The following is a 14717-nucleotide window of genomic DNA, read 5'->3' as shown; positions in this document are numbered from 1 at the left end:
CAGTTCTCATCAGGCTTTTTTGGGAACTGGGGGGTACGCTGACCTGGCTGCTAGGGCCAGGGTAGCAAAGCGGTGCCCGAAGGGGCACTCTGGCTGCTCATACTACTGACGGGAGGATGAGAGCCATAGTTTTGGGTTCTGGCCGGGGGTTGGACTGGATGGGGTGCTCAGCCAGAATCAGCATTCTGATCTGGGGGTCTAAGTTGATCACGCAGCTGAAAGGTACCAGGCGGGTATGTTGCAGGCAGCGATGATGACCCTGAGCAGATAGGACTGAGGCCTTGTTCTGCTTATGCTGAATCCACTGAGAACAGTTGTTCTTCCAGTGGCCCCATACCTTACAATAGGTGCACTGGTCCTGATGCATGAGGTGACCTTACTGGAATGGGAACCTGACTGGGGGTGGATACTGGTCTGGAACACGCTTGGCCATGTACTGAGGGTTCTGATAGTCCCCATACTGGGGTTCAGAGGAGCATTTGGGAGTGAGGAATGATTCCTCCTCTTCCTATCCCGTCCCTGCTAAATCCATGTTGGCCTTTAGAAGCTCCATACTGGCCCCCATAGGGTGTGTGCACCTTCTGGAGGGCAGGCTCAAACGGTTCACACAGTACAGGGGGTGACGCAGCATGGGCCTACACCCAAGTGGCAGGTACTGGGAAGGGAGAAAAATAGCTGGGTGAGGGAGCAAGCTCAGAGAAATCTGGAGGACATCCCCTAGGGCAGAAGAGGTTACTGTGGGTAATGCTGTGGAACAGGCAGGTTTCACACCTATAACTGGGGTCATTTCTCATCTTTTCTAAATTATGCTATTCTAGCTTCTCATCTAGGGTCACTTGTTGTTTCAACCACTTCTTCCAGGCCATAGACACACTTTTCTGGGACCACAACGTGTAACCCTCCCACCGCCTAACTGCTGAGCTCCCTTTCTCCCTTTTAAGAACCTAACACACTGCAGCTGGGTGGTTCTCATGAAAGGAGCCTTCTAGTTGCCAGGCCAGTAAGCTCTGGTGCTTGGTCTGTTTATGCCATACTGGCATCGATCTGACAACCTCTGGGCTATGCACTGTGGTTATGAGGGTCACAGTGGAATCTGGGGAAAGTCTCACTCCCTGGCTTGCAGAATTTAACATTCTGACAGGCAAAAAAATGTCGTAGAAAACATACATTTCATGACAATTTACCCAGGTCAAATGCTAAATCACTACAAGGCATATGTCAGGACCACTGAGCCCCTACTATCTGAGTCTGTCAGCCAGGATTACTCTTGCACACTCATAACTGCTCACAGGCACTCACAGATGCACATTCACAGGTGCTCCACTAGGGAAGGTGTTGGGAGATAAACTGTTGCAGGACGGGGGCGTGGTAATTCCAAGCTGCTAGTCCACTTTTCAAAAGAGTGTCAGATATAATTCCATGGCGTCCCTGAAATACTATGCAGATTCAGGAAAGCAGCCAGGTCAGGGAGGTCAGGGACTCCACACAAAAGAGTTCCAGGCAAAGACGATCTCTAAAGTCCCACTCTTGTGGTCCTAAAGAAATACCCGTCTCTCACAACCAGGATATGGACACTATCAAACTGGGTAAGTGGGTGAGGTCAGGCCCTCTACTAGCCTTGTTCACTACTAGTTAGTATCTAGGAGATGAGTTTGGTACAGACTAGGTGGCCCTGGTCTAGTAAACTGAATTAAGTGTCAGGTACCGTGCTTCAAAAACGAGGCTGCAGACGGACCTGTCCCTAAGGTGAGCCATGAGCCACAGCTACCCTTGTACACCCTTCAGAATGGGCCTAGAAGGTGTGTTTGTCATGAGATAGGTGACCCGCCTCTCCTGAGGAACTCTCAGGATTCAAAATGAACACCAGATAAAATTAGGGGTGGCGATCTGGAGGCAATGACTGGTTGGGTAAATTATCTAGAAAGGTACACCCTACAATTTGTCAGTACAATTGTGTGATGTTGTGTGGATGTGCAGGTCCTCCTCTGACAGTGGCAGTGCACTAGCGCCTCACCACTGTGGGAGTGGAACCCGGGTTGAATGGATGGGCACACAGACTTACCCTGAGTGTTGCCACCCCATCAGCGACTAGGAGCCCTCCCCACAAGCTACAAGCTGGCGATGTCAGTGTGTGTGACTGGTGCATCAGTTCTTACCTTACTACTTGATCCAACAGACAGGAAGCTAGGCACAGCTACACCAGGCAGGTTGCATGGGAGGTTCCCCTCATCCCCAGGACTGGTGGGCTCTGGTACGTAGATTCTGACAAAGGGGAAAGTTATAATCCACATGAATAGAAATGGCTGTTGCTGAAGGCAGAAAAGGGACAGAGGAGAGAACGCACATGCCTCAGAACAGTCAGAGAAGTTACAGATGTTAAGGTGCTCTTCTTGTGACCAGGGACCTCGACCCGGTTCTAGATCCGAATCACAGCACCAGGAAACTATGGATGTGGGATGCAAGCTAAAATGGGGAAGGCCGTGCCACAGTTTTGGGCCAGGTAATTAATAGACTCCGGTGGAAGTGTGTTGTATTATGCAAAGGGACTTGGTCCCCCCGCTGGCAAGAACAGGCAGGCTACGCCGAAAAGTGGGAACACAAATGAAGGCACCAAAGTCTTTGCAGAAATCAGGAACGTATTTATTACAGACAGAGAAGTAGACGTAATACCAGCAGAGTAAGTTAGGCACACTGGACACAGATGATTGTCTGTGGGCACAAGGTTGGGCATTGATAGCAGGCATAATAGCAAGGCACACCTAATGGCATGGGACCTGGGGTTCTGAGAAGTACCCTTGGATGTGTGGAGGGGGACCCCAAGGGAGGAAGGGAAGATATCCAAGTGGAGCTATCCCAGTGGGAAGGCTGCTGGGAAGGAGGAGAGAGGGGCAGAGTGACTTTGCAGAAGTGAGAGAGAAGAAAGAATTGGTAACTGGGGAACAATGAGAGGGAGAGAATGGAGAGCGAGGAGGAATATAGTAAGTGTGGAGATGGGGAGATAGTGGGAAAGAGGAGGGAAGGTGGCTGGTAGAGAGAGTGAGGGCTGAGAGAAGGAGGAAAGAAAGAGAAAGAAGAAGAGAGAAAGGAAGAGATACAGAGAGACAGATGCACAGAGAGAGAGATACAGAGAGAGGCAGAGAGAGAGAGAGACGGAGAAAGAGAAATCGGCAGAGAGAGAGAGGGAGAGAGAGAGAGGCAGACTGAGAGGCACTGAAAGAGAGAGGCACAGAGAGAGAGGGGCAGAGAGAAAGAGGGGCACATAAAGGCACAGAGAGAGAGGCAGACAGAGATGCACAGAGAAAGAGAAGCAAGGGGAAGCAAAGCAGAGAGGCCAGGAGAAAGAGCATGGGAAAGTATGGCAGAGAGGCCAGGAGGCCTACTGGTGGAGAGTTAGAGCAGGTTGGGGAGGATGAGCAAAGGGGGGACTGGAGAAGTCAGACAGGAAACAAGGGTACCTCAACGGGCAGTACTACACGGTGCCAGAAACAAAAAAAGAGATCCAGACCAGGCCCCCTGTCCACTTATAATACTTTTGCTCCACCCTTCCACTACCCACCCACTCCCAGAAAAACAACACGTGGAACTTGTTTTATGTATGTTGCCAGGGCTTACTGGATGGACGGGCAGGGAGAGTCCCATGGTTTAGGACAAGTGGGAAAACTGTCTTACACCCACCCACATGATGCGTTGTGACGTGACAAAGGGGAGGGTAATTACAGGGTGTAGGACAAGTGTCCTTCCAGAGCTCACCTCCCATCCATTCCCACAAGGGGGGGACAGCTCACTTTTGTGTGGTTCCCAGGAAAGGTGAAATGGAAATTACAGGGTGCAGTGCAGATGGGAACAAACAGGAGGTTAATTTCAGGGTGTAGGCAAACACAGTCAGGGACAATAGATGAAAATGGCAGGCCAGATTATTAGATTGCTGTCACTGGAGAGTGGGGGAGGATATGTTAAGGGTCAGCCCTAGGCTGCAGAACTGGTTTCTGGTTGTTCCCTGCCAGGGCTCAGTGACAGGAATCGAGATGGAAATGACAAGGTTGGACAAGTGGGTGCCCACAGGCAGGGACAATACATGTAAAGGGCAGGCCAGTCTGTTAGCTCAGGAAGAGATTTAATGTGCCAACCGCTAGGCTATAGGTTAGACTTGCTGCAAATGCTGGTAGCTGGGCGAGGAACAGGTTTAATGACATAGGGCCTCATTCCGAGGCTGGAGGTAAGGGTTAACGGTCACCGTTAATGGCAACGGTGACCGTTAACACTTACCACCATATTCCGAGTTCCCTTTTGCGGGTTGGCATTTAACGCCTGCTTTTAGCAGGCGTTAAAAATCCAACCCGCAAAGGGACCTTGGAGTAAATTACGGCACCGTAATTTACTGTGCCGTAATTTACTCCGTCCCCATTCCCATTGAGCCCTATGGGGGCAGGAATGGGGATGGGGAACCGGTATGGTGAATGGGGAATTACCGTTCCCTCCAACCTTGGAATGGACCGGTAATTACTCCATTCACCATGCCGGATTTCCATGGAGTAAATATCTCCATGGTTGCTTACCATGGTGCTCTTTACTCCATGGATAGCGCCAGCCTCGGAATGAGGCCCATAGTGGGCTGGGCCTTGGAAGGAATGGAATCCCTTTGTCACTGGCCGTAATCTGTTTGTCTATGCTGGGAATAAGTTTAACAACAGGAGAAACTGATTTTTGGAGGGGGTGGAGACCTTTGCCAGGGCTGGAGGTATTCCAAAAACCCCACACATGCCGCAGGTGCAGGGGACACAAAGTGGACTAAACTCAGGCAGGAACTCAGCACACGTCCACATAGCAAGGCAAGGTCACATACACACACTAAAGACACAATGTCAACAGTGGGCAATGTTCAGTGTGTCTGAAAACAAGCAACTATAGGGATCATGAGTAAAAATACAAAACACAGTGATCAAGCAATGTTGGAACCAAGCACAATCAAGTATTGATGCAATAGTTAAATACAGGACAAGATACACACACAGGGGAACACACAAGCACTTGGCAGAAAAAACACATAAATAGCACAGAAACTGTAGTTAGGGGCAAATATACAGTCACATGCAGTGCAAGATGGAAAATACATTTGGGAAAAATAAAAGTCACGCAATACATTGGTAAAAATGGGAAATGCAGAAAACCCACAATAAACAACAAGTAACATATGGAGAAACTAAAGTAGAGGCTGTCAGGGGTTCCCACATGGAGACTGCCATTTTCACATAACTACTGTAATAAGCATTAAGCACCCTACACCCACACCATATCTGTGATTATTATTAACAATGGAAAGAGAAGAAATAAGGAGATCATTGGTGAAAAGGCTTGAACTATCAGCTACTGTTGCTGCCTGTTTTCCAGTTAGAGTTTTAACATCAGGGTATGATGTGTTCCTGACTAGCTATGGTCCTACTTTCACCCAAAGACGCCATTGTACATTGTAGACAGGGTATGTATGCTCATGCATGATGAACTGTGTTGAATGTCAAGGAGACAAATAGCGACAAAAAGAAAGGCAGGACCTCGCACGCTACATGTCTATCAAATGGCTGTTTCAGGTGAGTAGACCGGCCATTATGCTTATGAGTAACGAAGTGTAAACAATGACCATGGGAAGAATCCAGACATTAAAAATGGCAAGCAGTGTGAATACATACTGTTTGAAAAGCAGACACACAGTTGAACTACAGATCATTTTAAAATACTGACCTTCAGGAATATGATAAGTGCACTGATGAGCACACTGATGCCCTGGAACAGATCCCCAATGGCATGTATGAATGCTGCACGAACACTGGCATTTGCCTGAGGCTTGTGCTCTGATTCTAAGATATGTTGATTGCTTTGTGGTCTGTGACTGTGCCCGTGGGTCCCTTGATGAAGAGTGAATCCTAATCTGTAAGAGACGGAGAATGTTCATAGAGCATACCACACTAGTCTATAGTGCATCCCATAGTTTATCTAAGAGAGTGGGAAAGAAATGTAGCAGCAGATTTTGCAATACAAAAATGACTCAAAGTTGTATGTCAAGCTGCTGATCAAATGAAAATAAAGAATTATGAGGTGGCACTTCTGAAGAAGACTAACATACTTTAAGTAAGGTGACTTACATAATGTTGGCCACAAGTGCACAGATGGATGTGATAAGCATGATGGTTCCTTCAATATTGTAGGTCGGTCGGCGTATCCTCTCACATGCTAAGTACACCAACACACCAGTCACAATCCAAATTGTGATCATTGAAAAGAGTGCACCAAGGATTTCTGAGGATTCAAACAATTTAGGGAAAGTTATTAATGAAATTCAGAAATGACTAAATATGCATTAAATAATGAAAAACAGTCCACCTGACCCTACATACCTATACACCATTTCCAGCTTTGCCAACATCCCACAGTCTCTCTCCACATCCAGAATCCTACCGACATAGACATTGATATTGGGTTTTGGCTGGAGCCCTTCAGGTCAATTCTGTGCCAGCCATTTTGCAGTGCACTGTTTGTGGGTGTTGAAACTTGGAGCATGTGATTGGTGAGGGTCCATGTCTTTACACAGGAAACATCCCTTAGCACTTGGGGGATTGCCACAGGATACTAATAATTACAATTATTTGGAATATAGCAGGTGGAAAAGCCCTGGTCTAAAGGTGCTCACTTCACTCAGGCCAATTGATTTCGGCTGTGGGCCATAACCACCCAGTAGAGCCTCCGAATGCAGCTTTATTGCTTTGTTATATATGGTGTTGGGATTCATGGGATCTCATCACTTCTCCCTATAGGGGAGCCCTTCCCTGTGAGGCTAGGGAGGTGAGCCCACTATGCACCATTCCCCCTAGTGGTGGTGTCAAGCAGGACCTCACAGGGATAAGGACTCCCATTCCGTCAAGGAGCTCCCTAAATCCCTAGATTAAAAGATCCCGATATCACCAGAATTTCCTGTGAGCCATCCTACACAAGTCACTGTTTGCTATTATAACATCACAGGAAACCAACAACAGAAAGCCAAATATACTGAGAAGAAGAAGAGTGTGAAAAACATGAAGAGTACTCAATGGTTGGATGTTAACTATACTGAGACGAAGAAGATTGAGCGAGTAATAACAAACGCTCAAAGGAGAGGGACAAAGAACTACAGATCTACACTGGGGAGTACCCAAAACATCCTCACAGAAAGAGAGGAAGGACCAACGTGCAATGTTGGTAGAGGCTGGGAAGTTCAAACCTGCAAAGAGAAAGAAGCCAATCGAGACAGGGTGGTCCTCAGTCGAGAGGACACAAGCAACCAAAAAGAGAAAGCAGCACACAGCAGGCAGAAGGCTGCATTGTGTTCCTGTGAAGCAGCTTGTGGCGGTGGCGTGACCCAAACAAGATGGACCGGCTGGTCCTTTAACTACGCCAAGACCACAGGAGAACAGGCTCCCTGGAGCCATGCAGAAAAAGAAGAACAAACAACTCAGACCACTTTCACTGTAGCAGAGTGAGCCCAATCCCTAATGAAGAACTAGTGATGCCAATCCAACTAAGAAGAGGTAAAGGGAATGGCAGGAGACCCGGAAGGGGAGAAGGGCTGGGGAAACATATGAAAGCAAATCTCAAAGAACTATTTGAGGATAACATACTGAGGCTCAAGAAGCCTGTCCAGGAGAAGGGAGTCATTTTCCTGGACCCCCTTTCTTCAATATTTTGTTTTATAGTGGTAGGGTCAGCATAGAGTAGTTTTGGATAGAGAACAAACTGTTGATTTCGACTAAATTCTTCATGACGAGCACCCTAGCTAGTTTATGTTAGGTAGGGCAAACCCTTACTGTGTGGGATAGACAGGGCTTTTCTTTATTCATTTTATAATAAAACATTGTGAGAATGATATCATTATGTCCACCTCCTTCTTCTAACCTACCACAATGACCATTCCTCGGATTATCGGATTAGAGCCCGAGACACAAGCCTATAACATGGAGGGGGACATAAACACTGGGATAGCCCTTGTTGGAAAAGCTTTAATATTAAGCGAACATTTCTAACATTGAATGAGTAAATTAAAAACAAAGGAACATCATTGCAATGTCAGGAAAGAGGGCCTATGCCATTTAATATAAATCCTCTGCAACTTTATGGTCTTCTATGGAGTAACCGAAATTCCATAGTTCTAAGTTGGTGATATCACCCAGTTGCACTGGCCTTATCTTTTTGGTAAACTGATTCATACAGAGAGGGAAAACATATTTAGCGAAAAGAAAAAATAAATGTGTCTTGTGAAATGTGGTCCCTTAACATGATTGCTGATTGGAAGTTGTAACAAATTAACTCCCACATCATCTTTCTATTCCCTTCACTCTTTTCAACTCTGCGGATAGTAATGCATAGTAATGAATCTTCCAGTGGTTGAATTTTCTTTTTTTTTAAATAATAGGCTTTGGAAAAGACCTGCACATTATTTACATTCTTACTCATTTGGAGGGCCACTCATGCGATAGTCCTCTGGGTCAGAGTCTGTGGGCAGTCACTCTACCTATCCATTTCATATCATCTTGCGCAATTCCTAGTCAGTCAATTGCAAATGGATAGGATGGTGCCGGAGCATGATCCTCTCCACTACACTATGTGCCAGCAAGGGGCATCAGTCTGTCAAGTACTGCTCAAGTATTCCCTCAGTCTCAAGGCTACACCACCACCAACAGCAAGCTGTGACAGTTACGAAGGCCCTACTGGTTGATGGTCCCACTGGCACAATATGCATAGATGTCCGCGGTGCTTGATTGGGCTCAGAGGGCAGAGGGAGTCAGGACTGCTTGAGCTAGTGAGTCCCGTGACAAGCAGGAGTGCCCACCTGTGAGGACTCTCCAGATACTCCCCAACTGCAATCCTCACTAGTGGTGGATGCCGTTGAAAGGGGTCTTTGGAAGCTGAACATGTATCCTAGAACTTGTCAAACCATGTTGATTCATGTGTTTCTCCATTGCCAGCATTCCAGAGGTGAAACCCTTTCTTGGATTTCTGCACTTGACTGGTGTGTGCTTTTGTACCCCTTCACCTTCCACCTCTCCAGCAGGTTTGGCGATTTTCAGGTCCAAGATGAGGTGGGCACTGTTATGGGTCGCAATGTCCTCAGTCCCGTCTGAAACTTGACAAGTGATGCCTGTGCCTGCCTTGCTCCCTCTGCAAGAGCAGGTACGTGTGCAGACACCCAAGTCTCTGTCTATGCCACGCGAACCATTTGCCTGGGAGCTACCTCTGTTTCTTCTATTTCTAAGAGGGGAGGCAGCATTGCAGTGGAGAATTGCACACCAGAGAAGAAAAAGGTGGGGTTGTGGGTGGAGGTGATGAAGGAAATATTTGTTGGTCTCCTATTTCCTTCATCACCTCCACCCACAACCCCACCTTTTTCTTCTCTGGTGTGCAATTCTCCACTGCAATGCTGCCTCCCCTCTTCCTGCTAAGAGATCTCCACCCCATTTCCAACTCCAAAGTCAATGAAGGCATTGTCCTTTAAGTTATGCAGTGTATCCACAGCTACAATACCCTCCTCCATTAAGGCAGCTAGGTCCTACCCAGCCATCTCACCTACTCTTTTCAACGCCTCCAGCACAAGGAATCCTTGGATATGCATACCCCCCTCCTACAGTCCTGTTTTCCCACCTACTCCTCCACCTCCTCATCCCCCCGTGGGAATGGCAAATCTCCTTTGTGAACCCTTCCTCTAATCTTCTTCATGGGCCATGCCCAAATAATTCTCCCACTTGAGGAAACACTTGCTGTGGCTGTGGATGCCTGGAACAGACCCCACAACAAAAACAGGCATATCATTCTCCAAGCCCTTGCGGTAGCAAAGAACAGCACCGTCCTCTGAGTAGAGGATCGCCTCTTCCATCTAAATACAACACCCAGTCCCATTTCATGATTTTAATTCCTTTATGAGGAAGGACACACACAAAAACAGAAGATAAGCAACTTAGTATGGCAAATGAATGGATTCACATGAGACTCGAACAGACGATTGTAAATGGTTCTCAAACATACAAAGGAAGGATTCAAACAGGATTAGGAATACAAAAGGCATATGGCCTTTGCCACTTTTTTGAATATTCAGGAAATTTGTGATTGTACAGAGGAAAGAAAAAGGGCAAGGGAGTGGGAAAATAGTTATATTTTTAGTTTTAAAATATTTTATGGGGCAAGGCAAGGGCAATAAAAATACAAAATATAACAGGGACCTTATGAACATACCAACAGACAATAGAGAGAACAGCTAATCTCCTATGGGACTACCAATCTGGATTTCTACTATGATGTAGCACAAAGTGTGCCACCACCCATGTTATCAATGATACCTTCCTTATTCTTCATGGGCTTACACAAAACAGTTTTACATGCTAATGACAGGACCCTTACAGATCCGAGGTCCACCCAGTAAAGGATTGTTTTTTCTTGCCCTGATTGTCTGGAGGTTTGCTTTAAAAATGCATCCAACTTCCTTACCCTTGGTCCTGAGCCTAGGATCAACATCTTAGTCTTGCTATTATTGAGTGCCAGGGAGTTCGTAATCAACCAGGATTAGATTTAGGTGAAGATTCCATTAACCAATTGGGTATCCTTAGTGTAATCATCTGAAAGTTCCAGCAGGACTTGGGTGTCATCCGCGCAGTGCGTATTGCAGACACCCATTCAGTCTAATAGGTTTCAGCAGGGCCTGCTGTAAAGATTTAACGGAGTAGGGGAGGGACATGTTCTCTGTGGGACACAACAGGTCTGATGGACAGGGGATGCTTAGAAGCCTTTGACAGCAGCCCGGGACACAGGGGAGGTCAGGAAAGATTACATCAAGGAGGCAGCACTTTCAGAGAAATGGCCAGCCTTTTGATGAACAAAGAGTGGTCTATGAGATCAAACACGGCAGACAGATCAACAAGCATTAAGCGTGTGACTCACCTGATGTTGATTGTGCTTGATATGTTGGACTTTCGATTGAGCAGTGCTGTCTCTGTCCCGTGCCTGGCCAGGAAACCCAATTGGCAGACACCTAGCAAGGTGTATGTTTCTGAAATCTCCTGTAACTTGGTTTATCCAGAATCTTAAGAAAGAAGGGGACATTGGTGATTGCCCTTTAGATGGTGGCCTTCGTAGGTTCGAACACATCCCTTTTTAGATGGGGGTAATCCAAGCATCCTTTGGTGTAGCTGGAACATGAGATTATGCAAAGGAAGCATTCATTATCCTGGTGGTCCATGGTATAAGGAAGGCAGATTCCCGGATCACAGAGGATGGGCAAATGTCCTGCAGACAAGATGTGGATTTCTTCCAGCAACGGTACTGTGAGCCTCATTTTCAGAGACCTGTGAAAAGGTAAACATAGGCTGGTCTTACAGAAGTGGGATATATTGTTTGGCAGATGGTAGGGCATGAAGGCACTCCGGGGTCAATTGACATGCTTTTATAGATTGCTGATGCCCTGAAACCTTTGTTGTCAGTTCATCCTGGATGGCTTGGCACCAAGAGCCTCTTATCTTTATCTTCAAGCTCCCATAGGATAGTAAAGAGCTCCCCGGAGCTGGATTTGGCTTGGTTGTCATGATGCCTACCCCAGGAGCACCAGGCCAGGCCCAGCACCCCCGGGAGCAGGCATCACGCCCCCGGGTAAAAGCCCAGCGGCCCTTTATAGGGGCTCTTTGGACTCTGTCCTGGCGCCGTTGGCGCCAGGCTCATGTTGGACATCAGTCCTGGCGCCTTAAGCGCCAGGCTCATAAGGGGAAGTGTTTGGTGCACTTACCTGAAGCAGACCATGCTGCACACTCACCTCATGCAGACCATGCTGCATGAAGAACCAAGCCAAATGAGGCTTAGGAGGAACTATTTTTCTGATGGAACTATTTTGTTACTTGGGTGGGGCTGTGGAAGAATACTCACCTGGAACTTCTTCCAAAGCTATTTAAGCCACGCCCGGACAGCCACATGTGCTTTGCGTTGTTCTGCATCCCAGCAGCTGAACGCTCACCGTGTCTGCTCCTGCACCTGGACTCCAGCCACGCCCGCCTCGAACCTGGAACACCTGTAAGGGAATAAGAGAAGAGAAAGGTGAAAACCAAGAACTTATTCAACCTTCTTACCTGCATCCGGAATCTTCACGCCAGCATTCCTGAAGGAAGACTTCCATTTAAAAGCACTGCGTTGCTCGTAGCAGCGCCGCGCTTCACTCACCTGTTCCTGAGACGCCGCCCGGCTCCATCGCGGCTCTCAGCACCGGTCGCCACATCTCTGCACCTAGGGGAGAGAAGAAGAGACAAAAGGTGAGCAAGGGAACACAAGAGGAAAGCCGAATTTTTAGCCATATTACTTACCGGCTTTTCTTGGTGAATCATTCCACATCTCGGGTTGGCGCCGCATCTTTGGCAGGTACCGCACCCCGGCCCCTATGGGGAAAGGACAAAAGACATTACTGGGGAATTATAAAGACATTTAGAGGGGTCGCCCTCATCACTAACTCACCTGATTTTACCACCGGCAATTTAACCCCTCAACGCATCGCCTTTGTTCTGCACCTGAAATAAAGGACAGAAAAGACAACATAAAAGGAGGCTCACACTTGAACTTTTGCATCTTCATACTTACGGCGTATTGCTCAGAAAAGTCAAGTGGATATGTCAGTGCCATTCTGAAAACCAGTGAAGTAACTGGACGAACGCGCGCCCCTGCACCAGAAGCAGGATGGAGAGTTCATCCTTCCAAACCATAAGGTGAGCTTTAACCGGGGGTTTTGGAGGAATCAGAGAAGAACGAAGGGGGGGAGGGGGGAGCAAGCACACTATTCGGCAGACAGTTAATCCCCTTTCTCATCTGCAGAAGGATAAACCTACGGGCCCGACAAGCAAGATTTGGGGGTCCTGTTCAATCGGTGGTCCGAATTCTGCGCATCACGCTTAAAGAGGCCACAGACCAGACCGGCCCCTCCGTGGGAGCTAGGTGAGCATTACAGGCAGATTCTATCATTATAGCTAGTTTGTTTAGCTGTCAAAGTGGCCCGCTTATATAGGAGAAAAGACTTTTCGTATTTGCAGTATTAGGACACAGGGTTTTTCTGGTGTCCAGTCAATTGGTCGACAGCAAACTGGTCGACTGCAATTTGGTCGACACCATTTGGTCGAATGCCAAATGGTCGAATTTTTTTTTTTTATATATATATGTGTTTTGTGGGTTTTCGTGTGGGGAAAAAAAACCAAAAAAGGGGTAAAAAAAAAAAAAAAAAAGATTCGACCATTTGGCATTCGACCAAATGGTGTCGACCAATTGACTGGGAACCGGTTTTTCTCTCGCCATAGCTGTTCGCTGCCTCGTTTATATTTTCTGGCTTTGATAATTTCTGTATTAAACCACATTTGTCTCCACTTTGTATCGTTTACAATTTTTTCTCATAGAGAGGCTTGAATGTCTACCGCCTTCCCAATAGCCAGTTGGAAGTTAGATACCATATGGTCAACACAACCAAGGGGTAAGACCTTATCCAGTTAAGCGATGACAGTATCTGCCAGAGTCTCAGGAGTAATGTTCCTGACATTTCTGGCTAGTTTAGTTCTATGAACGGCTTGGGAACGTGTAGCAAACCTACAGGTAGTATAAGGTCAAAAGATATTACATGAAGGTTTGACCAAGGACAGATATCAATCACTACAGAGGACATCTTTAAGTGAAAGGTCAAACTCCAGTCAAGAATATTGCCACCCTGGTGGGTGGAAATCTTAACACATGTTGTATAAGGCCTAGAGCTTCAAGGGAATGGGTAAGGCATGTAACATCTGCATCTAGGTAATTTTCAGCCCATAAATTGAAATCGCCCATGAGTAGAAAATGGCCTGAGAGTTTCAGTATTTCATTGCAACAGGCCAAGAGTTGCTCCTCAAAATGGGGCATCTTAAATCAGTTCTATAAAGGACCAAGAGACTGATGGACGTATTCTTAAAAAAAGAGTGCCCCCCCACCCCTCTAGTCTCAACCCAGTCAACACCAAGTAAGTTATAGCTCTCTGGGGTAGCAATGTAGGAGGTATGAGCGGGGGATGTCTAGGTTAGAGTCGATGATATAATCACAAAGTTCCACTGCATGTTTCACGAGAGAGCGGGTGTTCAATAATGCAACCTTCAAGGTAGCTGGTTCTGAATCCTTATTTGTAACATTAGAGATTGATCACGCTTTAGGTGAGGCGGTCAAGAATTTCCACTAACACTGGCTGGGAGATTGGAAATATCAAGAATCAATGAGGGGGCCTCATATCCTACAGTAGAACAGTGTGTGAGAACTGGTCCTTTTATAGAAAACACATCATTGCAGTAGGGCATGGGAACCTCTTGTGTGAAAGAGGGGACAATCGTCCCTCCTTGCAGAGACATTGAATTAATATAGGTCTCTTGAACTGGTGAAGCAATTGCAGTAAGGTCCTCTAATCTTTCCCTGAACTTACTTAAAGGCGCATTAGCCAAGTCGGCGACCAAACGAGGTAAGGAATTTTCCGGAATGGGCTTAGGACTCTCACCATCTGTGAGACTCATAGCTAGATAATGGTCCAGAATCTCTGCATTTTTAGGGGGCATCCCCACTTCACCACACTGCCCATTTCTCCCACAGTCCGCAAGGCAGTGCCACACGCCCAGTCCACCAACACACATGGGGCTTGTGAAATAGAAGGCACGAGCAACATCAGTACT

At 46.9% G+C, this 14717-nt stretch overlaps 1 protein-coding gene across 1 annotated transcript in view; it reads right to left on the bottom strand.

Annotated features, from left to right (window-relative positions):
* The window catches only part of SLC30A8 (solute carrier family 30 member 8), a 173462-nt gene that overhangs the window by 111919 nt on the left and 46826 nt on the right, over positions 1-14717 (bottom strand). Inside the window, exons 4-5 of the mRNA XM_069622138.1 lie at positions 6138-6291; positions 5737-5923 (exon numbers count right to left, since the gene is read on the bottom strand). Of these exons, the coding sequence (XP_069478239.1) occupies positions 5737-5923; positions 6138-6291 (341 nt within the window). The remainder of the gene's footprint in view (positions 1-5736; positions 5924-6137; positions 6292-14717) is intronic.

Source organism: Ambystoma mexicanum, chromosome 5q (genome assembly GCF_040938575.1).
Source record: "Ambystoma mexicanum isolate Mex_15411 chromosome 5q, UKY_AmexF1_1, whole genome shotgun sequence".
In the NCBI taxonomy this organism is placed as follows: domain Eukaryota; kingdom Metazoa; phylum Chordata; class Amphibia; order Caudata; family Ambystomatidae; genus Ambystoma; species Ambystoma mexicanum.
Note: the sequence above shows the minus strand (reverse complement) of the source record. Positions and strands in the feature narration are given on the sequence as shown.